The 18,734-nt window shown below is 50.0% G+C and overlaps 1 protein-coding gene and 1 long non-coding RNA gene across 3 annotated transcripts in view; one reads left to right on the plus strand and one right to left on the minus strand.

The window, feature by feature from the left end:
• Positions 1-3,571: 3,571 nt before the first annotated feature.
• Positions 3,572-6,409, minus strand: LOC142088012 (uncharacterized). The gene is made up of 2 exons (XR_012675690.1): positions 4,034-6,409; positions 3,572-3,896 (listed from the first exon to the last, which is right to left on the minus strand). It is a non-coding gene; the product is annotated as an uncharacterized LOC142088012 (long non-coding RNA).
• Positions 6,410-6,470: 61 nt separating this feature from the next.
• The window catches only part of CCND2 (cyclin D2), a 38,049-nt gene continuing 25,785 nt past the window's right edge, over positions 6,471-18,734 (plus strand). Inside the window, exons 1-4 of one of the 2 annotated variants that reach the window (XM_075162801.1) lie at positions 6,471-6,817; positions 7,273-7,493; positions 9,037-9,252; positions 11,958-12,117. In XM_075162801.1, coding sequence (XP_075018902.1) covers positions 6,796-6,817; positions 7,273-7,493; positions 9,037-9,252; positions 11,958-12,117 — 619 coding nt within the window. In that variant the 5' untranslated portion in view covers positions 6,471-6,795. Of the gene's footprint in view, positions 7,494-9,036; positions 9,253-11,957; positions 12,118-18,734 lie in introns of both variants that reach the window. The other variant, XM_075162809.1, reaches the window with a different exon arrangement.

Consider the following 18,734-nt stretch of genomic DNA (forward strand, 5'->3'; position numbering starts at 1 on the left):
ATCATTTCAGCTGCCTTCCTGTCTTGGACCCTGCCCAAGCGAGACCTTCTTACCCACATCAGGAGTTTTGCCCAGACCAAACAGAAACCTCTTTAGACTTTCGATGTAACTGAGACAACGCAGACACGACTTTCACCATGCCTAGCAAGACACCCCAGTCAGCCAAGAACTACCTGCAGGAAAGCACTGGGGAGCTTAGGTCTGAAATAGCTGGGGCTAGAGCTTGAAACACAGACGTTTGCCACCTCATTGTGCAAAGGCAGAGGGCCAGTCCCTGAGGTCTTTGTTCCCTGCTACTCACGCAAATGCCCAGCAAAGCCTCAACAAGGGCAGCAGTGCTGAGCATGAGGACTTGGGGTAGCAAGGGATGCGAAGGAGCTCATGAGTGAGAGGGGTTTCACACTACCCACAGTTTCTTACTTCTCAAGAAAACCATGTGGCACCTGGCAAGCGACTGAAGACTCTGGCTGTAATTGCCACTGCGAAAAGGGGCACAGACTTTTGAAGTGCTTTCATGACTGACTTCAAAATGCGTACTTCTTCATTTGTAGCACACCGGTGCTGAGACTCCATTACAAGAATAAAATACTGCATTCCCAAAAGAGAAGGAGAGAAAAAAGCAGCGATAGCACTGCATTCAGGTGGTAATTAATATCCTATGCAATGTAATATTTTAGGCTATTAATATTCTTAAAGTAATTAATTTTCCCAGGTGTGGATGTAATTGATACAGAGCAGAGTAGTAAAATATCTGAACTATTTATCCATAGGAATAGCTTTTAATTCAGCAGTTTTGGAAGAGGAAATCAACAAGTAAAATTGTTTACTTCAGTAGAGGGCATTTATTTAGACTGTTTTCCTTTGGTTTACTCTTGTTTTGTTTTTTATGTGCTTGTATGCTTGTCAGGCAATTAAACTTTCTTCATTCCATTTGTTTGTTTCACCACGTTAAGAAGACCAAAGTCAACAGATTTAGAGAGTATTTCCTAGTCCCTAGAATGCAAAGGGGACATCCAAAATACTGTATCAATGGTTATTTAAGCCAGAATACTTGTGAAACTAATATTTCTTTATGGATAGTTTTTGATGCTTTTACAAAGGAAACAAGCCAAGTGCTGAGGGGAAACCTAGCTTTTCTTCCCTTTAAAAATCCACCTATTTCCAGAACTCGGATGTGCTCTGTACATCTGCACAAAATGAGAAGTCCAACTTTCCCGTAACAAGTTGCCACTTAACACAGTCATTCACATGGCTTCCAAAACAAAATCTCATACTGATGTAGCTCCATATAAAATATCTCGCTATTTGCCAGACAATATATGCCTCGTATGTTTCAGTAAACTATTCAGTGTGGGAACCTGTGTCAGGATAATTCTCTTACTGCAGATTAACAGAATCATTACACTTGCCTTTAAAATACAGCTGCTTCTGGGAATAAATATTTTGATTATTTAGCAGCTCACAGCAATGTTAAGACAACCAAGGCATGCAGTATCCCTTCCCAACTCCCTATAAAAGGAGCAATTTGCTCTGAAGGTCTTCTTCTCCCCTTCCCTGTTTGTATAGACCTGGGCGTGCTACACACGTATATTAAATATAAAAACTTTGCCTCGATGTAGACAGAAAGAAAATAAAATGGAATTGAAGCTCCACATTTGTTTTGGTAAGAGCAAAACGACATGTATTGGATCAAGACTGAGAGACCACAGAAAAAAGTCAGAACGTTACTTTTGAAGGAAGGTGTGTAACAGCAAGATGCTTCAAAAATTGGAGATCAGGTGAAGATTTGGGGACAAAGAGTCTTTTATTAATCTCCCCTAACAGTCTGGAAAGAAAAAAGATTGCACATTTAATGTCGAAGCCATCTTTGAACTAAGGACTGATACAAACATCCTGGAGAGCAGGGAAATCACACAGGGGAATGCAAGAGGTTAACAGCAAAGTCAATTTTAAGCAGAAAAGCAAGGGGATTCATAAGCAGAGAGAAAAAAAAGGATTGTCACCTTCAGATCCTATCGTACTATTAATGATGAAAGAGATATCAATGGTTCATACCTGTAATTTGTCAGAATTGTTCTTGCTCTTTCGAATATCTGCTCCAAAAGCCAACTTTTTTTCCCCACACTGCTTAGCAAAAAAAGAATGACAGTGTTTATGTGCAGTTCTGCATACCAGGGGCCCGATCCTGAAAAAAATGTCAAGAGCTCTCCCTCTCAATTGACTTCCTGGCGTGTGGGAGGCACCTGTTATGTGTTCCTGCTCCCTGTAAACGAACAGCAGCCTTATCACCCAGCTCACCAAGGAGAGGATCGAGTCGGCAGCACTCGCTGCAAAGTACGTGGCACCCCTGCAAGATAAGGCTGTGGCATCAGGAGAGTTAAGCCACACAAAAATTTCCCTGTCTCCCGTACAGCGAGAAAAATCCCAATCCTAGACTTTCAGCTCCAGCACATATTTCTCATGAGTTTCAACTCCTTTGCTGCGGGAAAACCTGCAAGATCTCAACCGAATTCTACATGCATCTGTGTTACCACAGGTTATAGGTTCTATATAGATTCACAGATCCAATAATTTTAAGGCCAGAACGCATCATGGGGATTATGTGTCTGATTTTTTTTGGTGTAACACCGGTCACAGAACCCCACACAGTAACTCCTCCTTCAACTCTGCGGCTGCGACTTGTGATAGAATATACTTTTCAGGCTTTCACCCCACCTAACCTTAAAGACACAGCCCTAAATGAAATATCAAGGGATTAATTAAACTTGCAATTGAAAAGTTCACTTCGTTGTTAGCCTAAATGTACCACTACCACTTCTACCATCCTAAATCTCTCTGAATTTCTCTAGATTTCTCTAGCTTCTGTTCATGTCAAACCTGGGAGTGTCTTTGGGCTAACTGTGATGAATTTACGAAGTATTCCAGCCTAGAACATGAGTCCCAGGTACATGATCATTCTTGTAGCTCTTTCTTGAGTCCCTTCCCGTCTCGCTTAATAAAGAGATCTATGAGTGGAGTTGTGCACTCCTTGCGCTGGGCATGGCACAAACGGAGTTTCTAATTACTGCTCTGAAGAAGTTTAAGCTAAGGAACAAGAAAGGATAAAGAAGAAACTTTGCATAAAACAGAAGGGAGGAAATAATTAAAAATATGTTAAGCAATCACACAGAATTCATTAGTTAACGCTGTAATTGTTGTGCCTGCAAAAAATCACCCTCTAAAGGCAAGTATACTTTTATCACAGGATATGTTTCACCTGCTCAGTAATTATGTTGTTTAAGGTGGCTGTTAATGATAAAGCTGCCACTATACAGGTATTTAGAGTCGAAAATTGCCTGTACAATTAAAAATAACTCCCTGAAAATACATGGGCAATGCGTAGCAGTTCCTGTGGTATCCAAATCCTTTTCCAGTCTTTAATCAGAAACGAGAGGAAAGAAAAGATAATTTTTATCACATTGTTCCTGTTGAATGCATGGCATGGAATTATGGAATTTACCTTTGAACAGCTAAAAATCAGATATTAAAAAAAAAAAAAAAGAAACCACCAAGATAGATAGAATGCTTCGAGTGACTGAAGCTGGAATAATTTATTTCAAATCTATTGCACATTTTGTTATTCGTGGTGTTTGTTTGCTTTTGGGGCTTTCCTCAGCTTGGACAGTGGAAACACGTTCATCTGTTTCTTTTTTGGCTCCCAGTCGGTTTCACTTTCAGATTCTCATGTTTCACACTCCAGCCTTCAGGTTTCAAGCACTGCAAGGGAATACTTATTTCATTTAAACAAACAAAAAACCTGCGGCCGCCGGGCGCACACACAACATGTCTATTGGTCTGCGGTTCGGATGCAAAGCTTGATCCCATACTGTCCCCTGAAGCATCTTCAGGATGGTTCTCTGGGATTTGCAAAGAAAAGAAATGAAATAAATAGGAGCGATGACGAATTAAGGATCTATTTTTAAAAAAAAAACAAGAGTCACCGCGTTTTGCAGCGCTCTCGGACTGACACTAATAAAATATCATCGCATATTACCGATATCGTGATACCTGCGTGTGGGATTAATGACGAGGAGCCGTGACACCACACTTGATGACCAGAAGAAGAGGGGGTCCCAAAGCAGAGATGGTGACCGCCGTATTGGCCCCCCGCCGGCTGCGATGGTGCCGGGAGCGGGACAGCTCCCTCCCGCCGGGCTACGGGGGGGAAGGCGGCGCGGCTGCCCCTGGAGCGCGGTTCCTCCGCAGCGGCGGCGGCGGCTCCGCGCAGGGCGCAGCGCTGCTCCGCAGGAGCGCCCACCCGGGACTGCGCCCACCGCCGCGCCCGGAGCCGCCGGGGGAAAAAACATATACCCGCGGTGTTTGATTTAATCATTTATGCTTTTAAACGAGCGAAGCAGCTCATCAAAAGAAGGGGAGCGAGTGCGAAATGTATTTATTTTTTTCTTTTTTTCTCTCCTTTTTTTTTTTTTTTCCCGGAGGGAGGGTGGTATTTAACATATGGCACTCGGTAATCTCTACACGGAGGCTGTTAAAACATCTGCTGCCTCTAAACACATGCGGCAGCGCCCGTGGGCACGGGGACAAGGCGAAGGGCAGCTCGGGCACGCTGGCTTCCGCGGCCGCGGGGCCCCCGACGGCCGCCCGGCTGCCTGCCCGCTGGCCGCGTTTCAGAGGGCCGGCGTTTCCCCGTTGGAAACGGGTACCGCGTATAGAAAAGCCGTCGTACCAGGGAAAAGTGTGTGGTGTTTGGTGTTTTTTTTTTTTTCACGACGTCGCTGCAGATCAACGGCACCTTCGCGTGCAGAACTGGCATGCTTCCATTTATTGATTTAGTGGTTTTTTTTTTCCCCCTAACGGGACCCCCCCCGCAGCAAGGTGGCGGGAAGGCAGCGGCCCGCCCGCGGGGCTCTTGGCTGCTCCCCCGGCGGCCGCCCCATCGCGGGGCGCGGGGGGCCCCCGCATCCCTCCCCCGCTCCCCGCGGCTCCCCGCCGCCGGCAGCCGCGCCGTGCCCCAGACATCACCCCACTTCGGAAAGTCGGTGCCGGACAATTAGGACACCCGTTGTCCTCCCCCCCGAAACCCACATAAATCACAATCGCTGTATTGTCGGGCTACAAAGCCAGACGGGAGCGCTTATGAATTTAAGTTTGGAGAAGGAAAACGTGCGCTGACACAACACGCTCCCTGTTCACAGGAGTAGCCAGGAAGGGGAAATGAATGGTGGAAGTTAAAGAGCCTTTCATTGCGGAGCACGCCGCGCCGCAGCGGGTCCCCGCTCGCCGCCCTCGACGTACGGCGGGGGGTGCCCCTTCCTCGCTCTCTTCCTTCGCCCTCCTAAAACGCGAGCATTGCCGGGCAAAGCTCTGCCCAATTCCCCTACAGCGGGCTCGTCCCCGGTAAGCTCCCGCCTCGAGGGTGGGGGTGGGGGGGCGAGGGGCCACACACGGTGCCCGGCAGCGCCCGGACGGCGCCGCCGCCGCCGCGACTTCGTTTCGGCTGCGGCCGGGAGCTGCTCGCTTGGGGGACGGGATGGGACTGGACGAGGAACTGACTTTACGGGGAAATGCTGCTAGCAGAGCGTGTAGGGCTCGGCTGCCCGGCCCGGCTCCGCGTTACCGGGGGACGGGGGGGAAGGAGTCCTGCTGGCTTTTCGGTGGGGAAGTAGCCATTTGCTCCGACGGGCGCGTTAGGTGCGGGGCCGTCCCAGCCGGTTTTTGCAAGGGAGCCCTTGCCGCTGTACTCCGAAGAGATGCAACCCACGGCAAAGCCGGTCCCATCCCTCCCATCCGTTTTGATGCAGAGGGGCGAGGGCTGGCGTGGGAGGGGGCGCGTTTGCCCACTCGCGGGCAACAACGGCCGGTCGCTCGCCTTCCCCGATGCCAGCAGAACCCGTGCGGCTCCCGGGACCGACGGTGCGGTCAGGTGAAGGGGCTCCGCCTCGCCCCCTTCCCTCCCGGGCTGCTTTCGATGCGGGGCAGCATGCGTCCTTAAAATATAATCTGCCCGGTAACAATCAGCGCGCAGCGGCGAGAGCCCCAGAGCTATTGGCTATGCAAATGGAGGGAGGGGAAGCGGCGCCCCAAACTCCCCACTCACGCTTTTAAGGCGGTATTTCTTCTCCCCCCCTCCCCTCCTCCCCGGCGCTTCCCCGCCAAGCCCACCTCCGTGGCGCCCGGGGGGGAGGACGGCCGCGGCGGGGAGCGTGCTCCTCGCAGGCCCCCGGGGCCGCCGCTCCGCGCCCGCCCGGGTAGCTCATCCCCGGCCGGCCCCGGGCAGCTCCTTCCCCCTCGGGAGCCTCTCCTCTACCGTAGCAGGCAGCGGCAGAGACTTCGCGAAGTTGACACATTTTGCAGGCGGGGAGCGACTGCGACGCCGGCGAAGTGCGAGGAGGGTGGAAGTCACCCGGTGCGGGACATAACTCCTCTCCCCCCCCCCCCCCGCCAACCTCTCTCCCTCCTCCCTCCCCCCCCCCCCCCCCCCCGCGTTTCCTAGAAAGTTGTATCAGTGTGGCCGTGCAGTGCTAAAACGGTTCGCCTGCTAGAAGCGCGTATGTGTGCCGGAGGAAGTAGCGTGGTGATTATTGTTAGATTTCACCCCGAAAACGCCGCCGAACCCCCACCCCTCAAGGAGCTTTGGGGTCTTTTTCGGGTTTGCTTTTAGGCTGCAGTTAGCAGGGAGCTCTGTGTCCCCCCTCCCGGCTGCAGATTAAGGGGGTACCGGAGGGGGGAGTGGGTCAAGGGCTTGAGGAGGGGGACGGGACGTGGATTTGGCACCCCGCCGAGCCAAGACATTTCATGCTTCGCCCCCATCGTCTCGGTGGGTACCCTTAATTTCTTGCAATAAGAAAAGGGGGGGGAATAGATACAGGCGGGGTCCCCCAGAAGGAAAGTGTGGAGCGGATTTCATTTGGTCGCTGGAAAGAAGAAAAAGAGAAGCTGTCATTTGTGTGTGTCCCTATACGAGGGCCTCCTGGTTCCTTGTTAGCTTATAGAGAGGAAAAAAAAAAAAAGCGTTTGATGTTACGTCTGACCAGCTGCTGTTCTCCATAATAACAAGAGAGAGAGAACTGCCTGCCCTGGCGAGTTGCGTCACTTTGCTTCAACTTTAGGCTAGAAATCAAGAGAGAGGGAGAGACGAGTTTCAAGGGAGGCAGGCAGGAGCGAGCTGGAAAGCCCTGCCGTCTTCCTCCCACCCACCTACCCCTCCTCCTTTACCCCTCTCCTTTCCCCACCCCTTTTCCCCCCTCCAAAAAAAAAAAACTTTTCCATCAGAGAAAGAGGGAGATCTCTTTGGAAACATGGAGCTGCTGTGCTGCGAGGTGGATCCCATGAGGAGAGCTCTGCCTGACCCAAACTTGCTCTACGATGACCGCGTTTTGCACAATTTACTAACCATAGAGGAGAGGTATCTGCCCCAATGCTCCTACTTCAAGTGCGTCCAGAAGGACATCCAGCCCTTCATGAGGAGGATGGTGGCCACTTGGATGCTGGAGGTTTGTATCCCGGCGCCTTCCCCCGGCCCCTCGGAGCGGTGCCGGCCGGGGAGGGGGGAGGCAGGGCGGTCGGCTGCGGGCTCCCCGCCGCGGGCAGCACCCCCGCCGCGCCTCGTCGCCTCTCGCCCTGCAGCCTCTCGCCCCTCTGGTCGCGCTGGGGTTTCTTCTTGTTCCCCCCCACCCCCCTTCTCCTTCCCCTCCTGAGCTCACCCGGTGCGGTGCGGTGGGGGAAGGGGCGCGGGGGGCATCGACAGCCCGCGGTGGAAATCGCCCCTGCCGGGGGGCTGCCGCAAAGTGGGGTGCAGGAGGGGAGGAAGCGGGGGGGGGATGGGGGGGAGTTGGTAAAGTCATTTGCAATTAAAAAGCAAAGAAAAGCCGCCTCCGGCGGCGGGCGGCCGGGAGCGCTTGAGATTGAGGGTTTTCTGGGAAAAGAAGCTGCGCCCGGGGCAGGGCGAGGGACGGGGGGGTGCCCGGTGGCCCCCGCGTTTTGCCCAGCGAGGATTTCATGCCCACGTATGCAGCGGTGAGGACGTGCCTTTTTTCGCCATGTTGCGTTGCATGCAACCCTGCTCGGAGGCGCCGAGCCCGTCTTCCCCCCTCCTTTCCAAGAAGGTGCTCGGAAATGTACCCCGCCACTGCGCCCCGGTCCCCCGGGCCTGGCGGGGGGCTGTCGGGAAGCCCGAGCGGGCGGCGAACCCCCCCTTCGCCCCAATACTTCAGGCGGGGCGGCAGCGGGCCCGGATCCCCGCAGATTCGCCTGCCTTGCCCTGGCCCCACCACCCATCATTTGCCCCTTCGGATCTCCTTTGGGGGGGACTTTTCCCGGACCAAACCCCCTGGGTTGGAAAGACCAGACTCCCCGCTTGGTTTTCATGTGCGACTTGTGCTTTTTCTCCCCGACTCCGATTTTTGGTAAATTTTTGAAATAATTTTTTCGCTCGCTCCTGCTAAAAGGATCCGGGCTGCTCAGGCTCTCCCCACCCCACCTCGCCCTCGCTGTGTCTCCCGTCCTTCCCCCCCCACGCCGGATCGGGGGCGCAGGGCTGGGGGACACCCCCCGGGGGAATTTTTGCAATTGTCGGAAACGATAGGGGACCGTCCCGGGATGCCACCGGCACCAAAACCGGGACCCCCGGGGAAGTTTTGATATTTTTATCGATTTTTTGAAAATATGACGAAATAAAAAAAAAAAGGGAAAAAATTGGGTCGCAAAAAAAAAAAAAAAAGTCGGAGGCTGCTCGCTTGCTGCTGGATGGGGCTTTTCGGCTCTCCCACACAGTGTCTTGAATTCATTTCTTACTGAATGAACTAAAGGAATGTGAAAGCCGATTGACAGCCTTCCCAGCCTCTCCAGAGATCTCCCCCTCCCCCAAAATTTAGCTCCCCGGGAAACAAAAATAGCAGGAGCCATAGCAGGGAGGCAGTGGTCTATTTCGTGGGATCACCCCATTTATTTATTTTTTCTTTCTTGTCTCTTTCTCTCTTCCTTCCCCCCCTCAACCCTGCCGCCCCATCTTCCCCTCCCCACCCTCCTGGCTTGCAGGTCTGTGAAGAGCAGAAGTGCGAAGAAGAAGTTTTCCCTCTGGCCATGAATTACTTGGACAGATTCTTAGCTGTGGTGCCCACTCGAAAGTGCCATCTGCAACTGCTGGGGGCAGTGTGCATGTTCCTGGCCTCCAAGCTGAAAGAGACAATCCCCCTCACAGCCGAGAAGCTGTGCATATATACGGACAATTCCATCAAACCCCAAGAGCTGCTGGTAAGCAGCCCCCCCCTTCCACCTCCTCCCCATCAGCTCTTGCGCTGGCCGCCTTCTCCTCCCCTCTCCCTCGCTTGCACGGCAAGCCCTCACTTTCGCCCCCCAGCCTTTTAAAAACCATGCTTTTCACGGGTTTTTACGCACTCTGTGAGTTGTCAAAATTGCGTGAAAGACTCGGAGAGGGGTCGACCTGAAACTGCTGGCGCACCGGGCCGGCGCAGGGGGGACACGGGGGATCTCCCTCTCGGTTCTGGCTCTTCCGAAGCCACCCGCCGTGCGGCGTTCAGATCCGCTCCCCGCCTCCTTGACGGGCATAGCTGGGGCTGGGGTTGCCGCGGGGAGCGTTCCCCGCTCCCCCCCAACCCCACGCCGCGTGTCCACCCCGTGGGTGCGGGTGTCCCCGCAGGGGACCTCGCCGGGAGGGAGGTGCCGGGCGCACGTGCGCGGGGCGGGCGGCGCGGCGCGGCGGCGCCACCTGGCGGCAGACACGCGGCGCCGGGCGTGACTTCACCCCTTGAACGGCTGCCAGGCGGCCCCGCGCCCCCGGCGGCGGCGGGGCAGGGGCGGGGGGAGCCGCCGCGGGGGGCTGCCGGCTGCGCAGCGCCCCGCGGAAGGGCGAGCGGCCTCCCGCCGCTTGAGCTGCTGCCGGTGCTCGGCGGTGTCGCAGGACGGGGTGGGTTCCCCTCTTCGCTGAAGCCCGGGGTGGGGGGACTTGCGCTGTCGGGTGGCGTCGAGGAGGGCGGAGGTGCCAGCGGGGAAATGGCTGGGTTTATAATTTGGGAAGCTTGTTCCTGCGGCGTTTGCCAGCGTGGTTCCCCGTAGGTTATCGGCGAGGCAGGTGGCGAGATGAAAATTCAGCTCGGTTGAACAAGCCCGTGAGTAACAGGCCGTGGCTAGTACTTCTCTTGGGAGAGTTCAATTCAGACACAGTGAAAGGAGGAACAAAAAGAATCAAAATTTTTTAATGGAATAGTTAAGATCTGCAAAGCGCTTCGTGGTATAGAGCGCTGGACAACTATATAAGCCTCGCAGTGAGATGTATATTCAGCTGGATAGCTTTGTTCTTGCAGATCCTGGTGAATGTGCGTAGCCAGCCGAATCCCAGGAGAATTTCTCCTATGAATCACTGGGCGAAGGCAGTGGGAATTCCCCCCGGGGAGGGGTTGGGAGCTCGCGCTTCTGCAGAGTAAAGAGCTTTGCGCTGCAAACCCTGCCATGGCTGTCACAGACATGAGGTGTCCCGCCGGTGGTACCAGGCTGTTAGGGGAAGTGCCGTGGCCCCCGCGCGCGAAGACGTGGAACAACGTGCCTACCTTTTTGTGCCACGTGGATTTAAGCATGTGTTTTAAGTGCTTCCCTGTACTCACTCCTCTAGATTAAGTGCTCTTCTATAGCCAAATCTGTCACGTTAGTAATGTTGGGAAGATCAGTCCTTGCTTGACATAATTGCCATTATGTTCAAACATTTTACAGGTTTTCTTCAGAAAGAAAAAAAAACCATCTAGTTTCTGGGGCGAGTTACATACGTGAACATGAGATTTTTCAAGCTATGGAGGGCTCTGTCATAATCCAGTAGGAATGTCTGTAGGAAAGTAACTTGCTGTTAAAGCGGGCATCTATTCAGAGAAACGACTGCAGAAATGGCATTGTGGGGTCCATGTTTATGGTTTCTCAGCAACGCTGGTTGACGTCTCCTCGGCTGCAAAATTAAAGGACGGTTTTTTTCGACTTGCCAACTCTACAAGCTTAGCTGGGGCTCTCCGCCACGCTGGGCTCCATCAGGCTCACGCATCATCAGGACTCAAGAATCAGTGCATGGAATTTAGTTAATGGCTAATAGTTGACGCATGAGACAGAAACGAGTCCAAGGCATGAGCTTTGTTCACTCTGCGGGGCACTGTAAGGTGTTTGAAACTTCAAATGTTGAAGCATGCAGGTCTAGCCCTGCTTGAGCCCCATGGCTGGATCTGTTGATTAGGTACCATTTCTACATGTAATCACGTTGCAGGGAATGGCCAGTAGTTGCATACGCGCCCAAGCTTTCCTTTGATTTCACTGGGAGTTTTGGACGTGCAAAGAATGTGGGAATAGATCCTACATGATTTATTGGCAGATAATTTACACAGGCTACTTCTTGGCTGTGTTACGTGCATTTCCTTTCTGCAAAGCCTGTCTTGGAGTAGTTTAAGCACCATCAGATTTATCTGCAGGAGCTTTTGAATATGGTGTTGGGAGGGAGTGCCATCAAGCTAACTTCCCCAGTTTTGAAAAAAATAATGTATATCTAGGTTATTTTTGTGCATGGTTATTCCTAGGCCTTTAAATGGCTATAAAGTAAGGACTATAGCCATTTAAAAGAAGTTACTAGGAAAGGACCACAGTGACCTTGGCAATATCTAATTGCAGGCTAAACTTTCTGGGTGGGCATTCAGCACTGGATACAAAAAAAGTAAAATCTTGGCAGGAGCTGCCAGGTCTCATTATTTTCAGTAGAGCTTGACATTTCCAGTGTTTAAAAAAAAAAAAAAGAAGAAAAAGAATAAAGTCAACAACTTCAAAGCAGTAGGGGCATACGGAAAAAAATGTTTGAGCAAAACCAATTTAGCAGTGATATAATTACAATCGGAGAAATAAGCGAAGTTGGGTTTTTTTGAGGCTTGCTTATGGCTTTTCTTCTCTTCTCCCCTCCCTGTCCCCTCCTGCAGGAATGGGAGCTGGTGGTGCTGGGGAAGTTGAAGTGGAACCTCGCAGCCGTCACCCCGCACGATTTCATTGAACACATCCTAAGGAAGCTGCCTCTACCTAAAGACAAGTTGCTTTTGATCCGGAAGCATGCACAAACGTTCATTGCCCTTTGTGCCACAGGTAGGCCAAGGTGCTCTGGGTGCACCTGCTGCTTGCCCTGTGGTTGAAAGGGCAGATTAGTCACTGGTGTTACAAAGGCTTTTCATCCCCTCCATCCTTATGTGATGTGGGAAGAGCGGCTGAAGCCGGTGGGGCTGTTGGCAAAGGGCATCGTGAATCAGGCCCCGAAACTGCGGATAAAGAGAATTCTTGCAATCGGGAGCTGTAGTGCCGTTGCAGTCCTGCTCCTACTAACGCGTGCGGTGCTTTTGCAGCGGAGTCAGTAAGACTGGATTAGTCCATGCGGTTTTCTACTTTGCCCGTTCACTAACTTTTTTGAAGGGCCAGAGATCGTTTGTAGGGACAGATGTGGGACAGCCAAAATAGTAGAAGCTGTTACGGCACGTTAGCCCAGAATGCATTGGGCTAATGCACTAAATAAACATATTCATAAATTTTTCATTAACTTGACGCTGTCCAAATAAAAGGTAAAAATTGTATTTTAACATGTATGTGATACTACCACATTACTGAAGCATAGGGAATGACAATTTAAAAAGTAGTGACTTTGTTTTTAAACATTTGGATTCTTTCTCTAACTTCACTCCAAGAAAGCAGTGAAACTTGTTTGTTTCATAGGGAACCATTACATTCCCTTTTTGTCGTATATTTGGCTGAATACAGTTTCTGAAGATTCAGATGACAAGAATGGCTTCTGTGGAAGAGAGGCTTTTAATTTATACCTGCCTGCAAAACACTGGTTTTTGTTTGGTTTCCCCCCCCCCAGTAACTTTTAGAAAATAAATGTACTCGTAATTTTCATCCAAATGATTAACAGTTAGGCCACTTCTTAGAAGCTAGACCTCGAACAGATAAAGAGCATGCAGTGTTTTCCAGGGTTATTGTCAAGCAGTATATGGCTCAATGTTTGAATTCACTACAGTTCGAGATACCTAGTCCTTTGTGATAGGAACCGTTCTGCCTGTGTGTTTGCAGAGGGGAAAGGAAGACGGGGTGCAGCTTTTGGGTATGAATGTCTGCTGCTATGCCTGCTTCTCAATATTTGAGATGCAGTGACTGCTTTTACAATGTAGGCCGGTTTTTGCTACTTCAGTCAATCTGTTTTAGAGAATCTTATATGGGCTGTGTTAGGGTAATTGACTTTTTGGTTACCAAGATGCTCAAGCTTTTCCTTCTTTTCCCATTGCTGAGTGATCCTTTTCAGGCGAAAGACCACAGGGCTCAATAGAAATACTGCTCAAAGTCTGCAGGATCACTCTTGGTAATTCATTAGACATTTCTGGACTAATTAGCTTTTTACTGTTCCATTAGCTTTGCCTTCCTTCTTTGCCTTCTCCCGTTACCCAGGATTCATTCACACTACCCTTTTCTTCTGAAAAAAATGGTCTTTCCCATGGACATTTCTCTGGATCCTCACAACACCGTCAGCCATCAACCTCCAACAAACCTGGATGTTGTCTTCCAAAGCAAACCAATCTTCCCTCTTTTTTGTTGCTTTAACCTCCTACAATAGTGGTTTTGTTTGTTTTGTTTTATCCAAGAAGACACTTTCTTGAGTGATGTGAATTTCATTATGATTTAGCTTCTCAGATTCTGGTCTGTAATCCTTTGTCTTTGAAGTTTTCCGTATAACCAAAACATTGCAGGACTGTGGGCCATGAAGGAGTTTCCAAAGTCCATGGTTTCTTTCCACCCTTTCTCCATTAATTCTTTGACGGTTAGCTCCATGCTTTACTAGTCTATTTACTGAGATCCAAAACAGCATCCCCTTTCCAACCCTTAGCCCTGTGTGTTTCTGTCACGTGTTTCCCCCGTGTGATCTGCTGCTCACGTTACATGTCTCCGATGCATGAACTGAAGTCCTTTACATAGAGTTTAAAGAGGCAATAAGTCAGAGTTTCTTTTCTTGCAAATGAAAGACATAATTGACTGCGTAGGGAGCTTCCCGAAAGACAGGGCACCATAGTGCTGGCTGTAGTTTTTTTTCTCTTCTCATCCCATTTTCCACAAACCACTGTGTTGGCAATTAGTTTTGAGGAGGACCCGCAACCCCGTGCAGTTTCGAAAGCAGAGATCTTACCCAAGCCCTCATTCCCAGTTTTCTACCTCATTCCCAGTTTACTAGGAAGTTACTACCCCCATTTGCATTATAGAAATGTCATGTTATTAGTACTGTATTTCCCTTTCACTGCCTCTCTTCTTGAAGTCATTCTTACCCTGCTTGGTGAAGAAAAGCCCCTTCTCATCAGACTTCCTTCCAGATCTAGTTGTCATTTCCTTTTCTTGTCCTGTTCGTTGCAGAGCTCTGATCGGCTGCTGTGTTTCTTCTTTCCCTTTCTCCCTCAAAGCTTCTGCTCTCCGCCAGCTCGGGTTAAGCCTGGTGTTTCATTTCCCCATTTGCCTTCTTTCAGCAGGATGACTCCTCTGACATGTGGCTGCCTCTTCCCTTGCTCCCTCCGCACATGTTTTTAGCCTGGGTTTGACTCTTTTACCAGACCTGACCTCGCTGGCTGGCTAATGACTCTGGTCTGCAGCACAGCAATGAATCTCTTTTTATTTCCATTTCAGTGCAGTTTTCTCTGCTTTCAAGTACTGCTTCTTCTTCAGTGTATTGTGCAAAACCTGGCATATTTTGAACTTTTTTCCTCTAGCCCTAGCCTCTTCTTCACCAGCTGCACCATTTTAATTTCCCAGCAAAAGCCTTACACCAAAAATACCCGAGTGTTGCCTGCCTTTACAGAGCCGGTTGTGATCTCGGTCCTGCAATACTTTGTGTCAGCAAACGGAGAGAGAAGCAACCATTAATAGTTCTGGATGTTGTACTGAATGTGTAGGATCACTGATATTCATCTCCATTCTCCTTTCCATTTGAAGGTTATGCAAAAGGAGATGATGCTTGGTTCTTTTGTACATTCCTCTCAGTCATGTTTTATCATTTTGGCGCTTTCTCTGTTTCTCTGTCTTTATTTTAAGCCCAGTTTCTGAAACAAGCTGCGTGGATATAAATCCACAGCCTCTCCCCGTCCTTGCGGTGATTAATGATTCACATGAGCATGACTGAAACTGGAACGTATCCCTCTTTGCCCTTGGTCCCATCTGAACATACGGCTGCTGAGCAAGACAGAACCTTATTCCCTGAATAAAAAATTTTCTCTTTACTGTGCCCTGCACTTGCAACTCTTTCAGGAGCCTCCTTCTCCACTGGAAGGGGCCGAAAGTGGGGTCTGCCCGCAGCCCGTCCCTGGCTGCGCTTCCAGCGCCGTGGCCGTGCAAAACAGGGTACTGTCATTAAGCGAGAGCTCGATCTGTTGGCTGGGAATTGCCCATGCGTAGGCCAGCTTTCTTCAAGCTGCCTCGCTCGCTGCACAGTAGGAGAGTATAGATTGACATGCGCTGGCATAGCCTAGTCTGTCATGATGTCATTTGTTTTCTCATCCCGCTGGTGGCTTCCCGTGTAAGCAAAAATTTCCTTCAGGAATCTTCTGAATCTTAAAGGCACTAAGAGGCTGCATCTGGACCCTTTGTCCTTAAAATATAGCTTGGCAAAACTATGCTTACTGCCTTTTCAGCATGGGAGGATCCTGTTTATCTGTGAGCCCAATGGAGGTCATCCTTCTTCTGCTCTCTGGGATCCCATCGCTTTGCCGCTCTGACCCCACCTCCGTCTGTTCCTTGCGTTGCGCCCTTCGTCCCTCCTCTGTCTCTTCACACAGCACTCCACAGTTTGGAAATGTTTTCTCTGGGGTTGCCTGCTTGCTTGTATGTGCCGTGCTCCAAGCCAGGGAATCGCTCCTGGAGGAGTGGGAAAGGGCACCGGTTACAGAGCTGCATGCAGAGCAGAAGAGGACCGTGCATTATTTCCTTGGCTTCAGCGTGCCCTTCATGTCTTCTTCTTCCAGGCTGTTCAGAGTCACAGATGCCCAACTGCTTCTTTGCGTTACGCTCTCTTGTCGGACGCTGTACGTGCCACTGTTTTGGCGCAGGATGCCCCTTTTTATGTCAGAGCCTGTAAGGGAATGGGTTTCGGGGCAGGACAGGCTGTGCAAGTCAGGCTTTCAGAAAGAGGAGCTGTGCGTCTCCGAACACAAGCTGTAATGGAGAGACTAATCTCAGTGAGGAGGTTTTCGCTGTTTGATTTAAGTGGCATGCAAAACTTGGAAGCAAAAAGCTTTGCAGACTTGCAGAGACAGGAGGCAACTTGTGTAGATCCCTAGACAGCCCTTCGCATGGTCTCTTCTGTGCTTCAGCCGAGTTCTATGGCAGGTGAGATGTTCCCATGATGGATACAATGCAGCATCTCATAGAGTGGTGGCTTTCAAAACCTGTGTCTGCAAAGAGGCTAAGAAAGAGGAGGAAAATTTCAGCTTTAAGTCAGTTTTGTACAGTGTGCCAAACCTCTGCCCACTGTCTCTGGGACATTAATCATCTACATTTGAAAGCTGAGAAGGCTTTTTTTTAACTTCTGGGCCAAATCCTGGGTCCTTACTCAGACAGAAGGTCTGTGGAAGTCAATGGGAGTGTTGTCTGAGCAAAGACTGCAAGATGAGGCCCATAAACCCTAGTGATCTGGAGGGTAACCACACAGAATGCTTTGTAACACCAAGAGGCATGTTTGGTCCTCAGGACTCCTGCTGGGCAAGTCTACTATGCATCCTTCCCCTCTCAGCCAACGTGAGAGTTATTGGGCTCTGTCCCTGCGGGGGATAAAAGTGTGATAGGAGTTTTAGCCGGGACTTGTTCTTTGCAGAGGGAAAGAAAGAAGTCCACAGAGCTTCTGTTGTGTGGATTAATCTCTTAGAAAGGAAATACACGTTGCAAAGTGGCAGTGGTTGCACGAATACTTCTTGCATGACAGAAGAAAGAATAATCCACATTAATTTATTGCCATATAAAAGAACGCTCTTGCTTGTTCCTGGGAGAGGCAGCTCGTATCAGTATATTGAGCTCTCCCGCAAAATAAAGCCGCAAGAACCATGGAAGCTCCATCAACAAGTAAGCAGGTCCTGGGGAGTGTTTTGTATGAGCAGACTCACTCCTTAAGTTGTAGGACCCATCAAATCTGGGAAAATGAGGTGGAAAGAAATGGAAGAAGAGAGACTTTGCCGATACGAGCTGGGGTAATTCCTGTGCTGCCGGATAACTTGCCCTCCTTCCTACCGGCTGCAGATCTGACCTTTTGATGGTTCAAGCGCTAACATAATCCTGATCCTTGGTTAGGTTTTCTTACTGAAGGTGTAGAACAAGTGAAAATAATAATCAGTACGAACAGTTGTTCAGAAATAGAGTTTATGATCAGCTAATAAGCATGTTGTACTGAGTGCTCATATACTTTACATAGACTGCTCAAAGTGTTTCCTTGTCTCTACCTCACTTGAATGGTTGTGATGTAGCATTAGCATTTAGGATACTAGACGCATTTGTATAAAGGCCAAACACTTTTTGACTTACTGTAGCCCAGGAACAGAATTAGGTGTCTGCCCTCCTGCCTACTCAAAAGAATAGAAACGGGTCTGCATCCTATTTTACTTGACAGTTTTTTGTTTGGTCATACTTGGCACTGCCATGCCCCTTTTTTGAAGGGCTGAAGAGTCATCTGGTTTTGCCTTTAAAAGCAGAAATAGTTAACACGGGGAAAAATTGCTATGTCTTGTAGAAATACGAGAGCAAGAGAAAAAAAATGGCCAATGCAGTTAAAACCAACTGCGTTTGAAAAAAAAGTAGCACACTGATGCTGGAATTGCATTTGGATCAAAACAGACAAGAATTAAATATACTACATAATATATTGTTTCCCTTAAACCTTTCTTTTAAACTTACCTGGTAAAATAGAGGTCCGTGCTTGTCCTCATAGTAAAGTCATCGGCTGGGTGATGTTTGAGGCTGGGTGAAATTTGACCGTTATCTATATCATTTTATAAACCGATATTGATGACTGTCATGATTCTGTTCTCCTGATGGAGGTAACATGCCTTTTTTGTTTTCTTCCCCCCCCCCCCCACCCGCCCTGTGAGAGCGTTGTCTTCTTCAAGACAGCAGTTTCCAATTCTCCATTTGCAACTCTGAAAATAAACCTCTATCAAATTATAGAGATGAAAACTGGCTGTTAAAAAAACCAACCTGCGGCCAGAGCAGTAACAAGGGTCATTGTAAGACGGTAGAGTTCCCACCTGGCTTTGGCACACGGAGCACGTTCAGCCCGGATATTTGTCAGTGCTCTTTTCCTTCCGGCAGTTTTCATTTATTAGCTGCGAGTTAGGGCTTCCCCTTGCGGGACCTCGCTGGGTTCCTGCCTCCAGTTCCCTCCTGCTTTAGACTGACTGTCAACCTTGCATTTTCCCGGCTCGGAGGTAGCGAAGTCCTCTGGATCGGGAGAGAGCCAGCAAAACGGCTCGGCCGCCGTGGGCAGGGTCCTGGAACCTGACCGTAGGTTACGTGTGCCGTGCAGGCAGAAAAACGTCCTGGGCAGGTGCGTACGTTGCTGCCCTGGCCATCGGCGCGAGCTCCAGCCTGAAAGCAGGGTTCAGGGTACCCTGAATTTGCTTCGATGCCTCCGGCTGGCTGGTCCAGCGGTGGCTGTGTTTCAAAGGGTACTGTTCCTTGGGTTGGGTTTTTTTATT

This window comes from Calonectris borealis, chromosome 1, assembly GCF_964195595.1.
Source record: "Calonectris borealis chromosome 1, bCalBor7.hap1.2, whole genome shotgun sequence".
NCBI classification, from domain to species: Eukaryota; Metazoa; Chordata; class Aves; order Procellariiformes; family Procellariidae; genus Calonectris; species Calonectris borealis.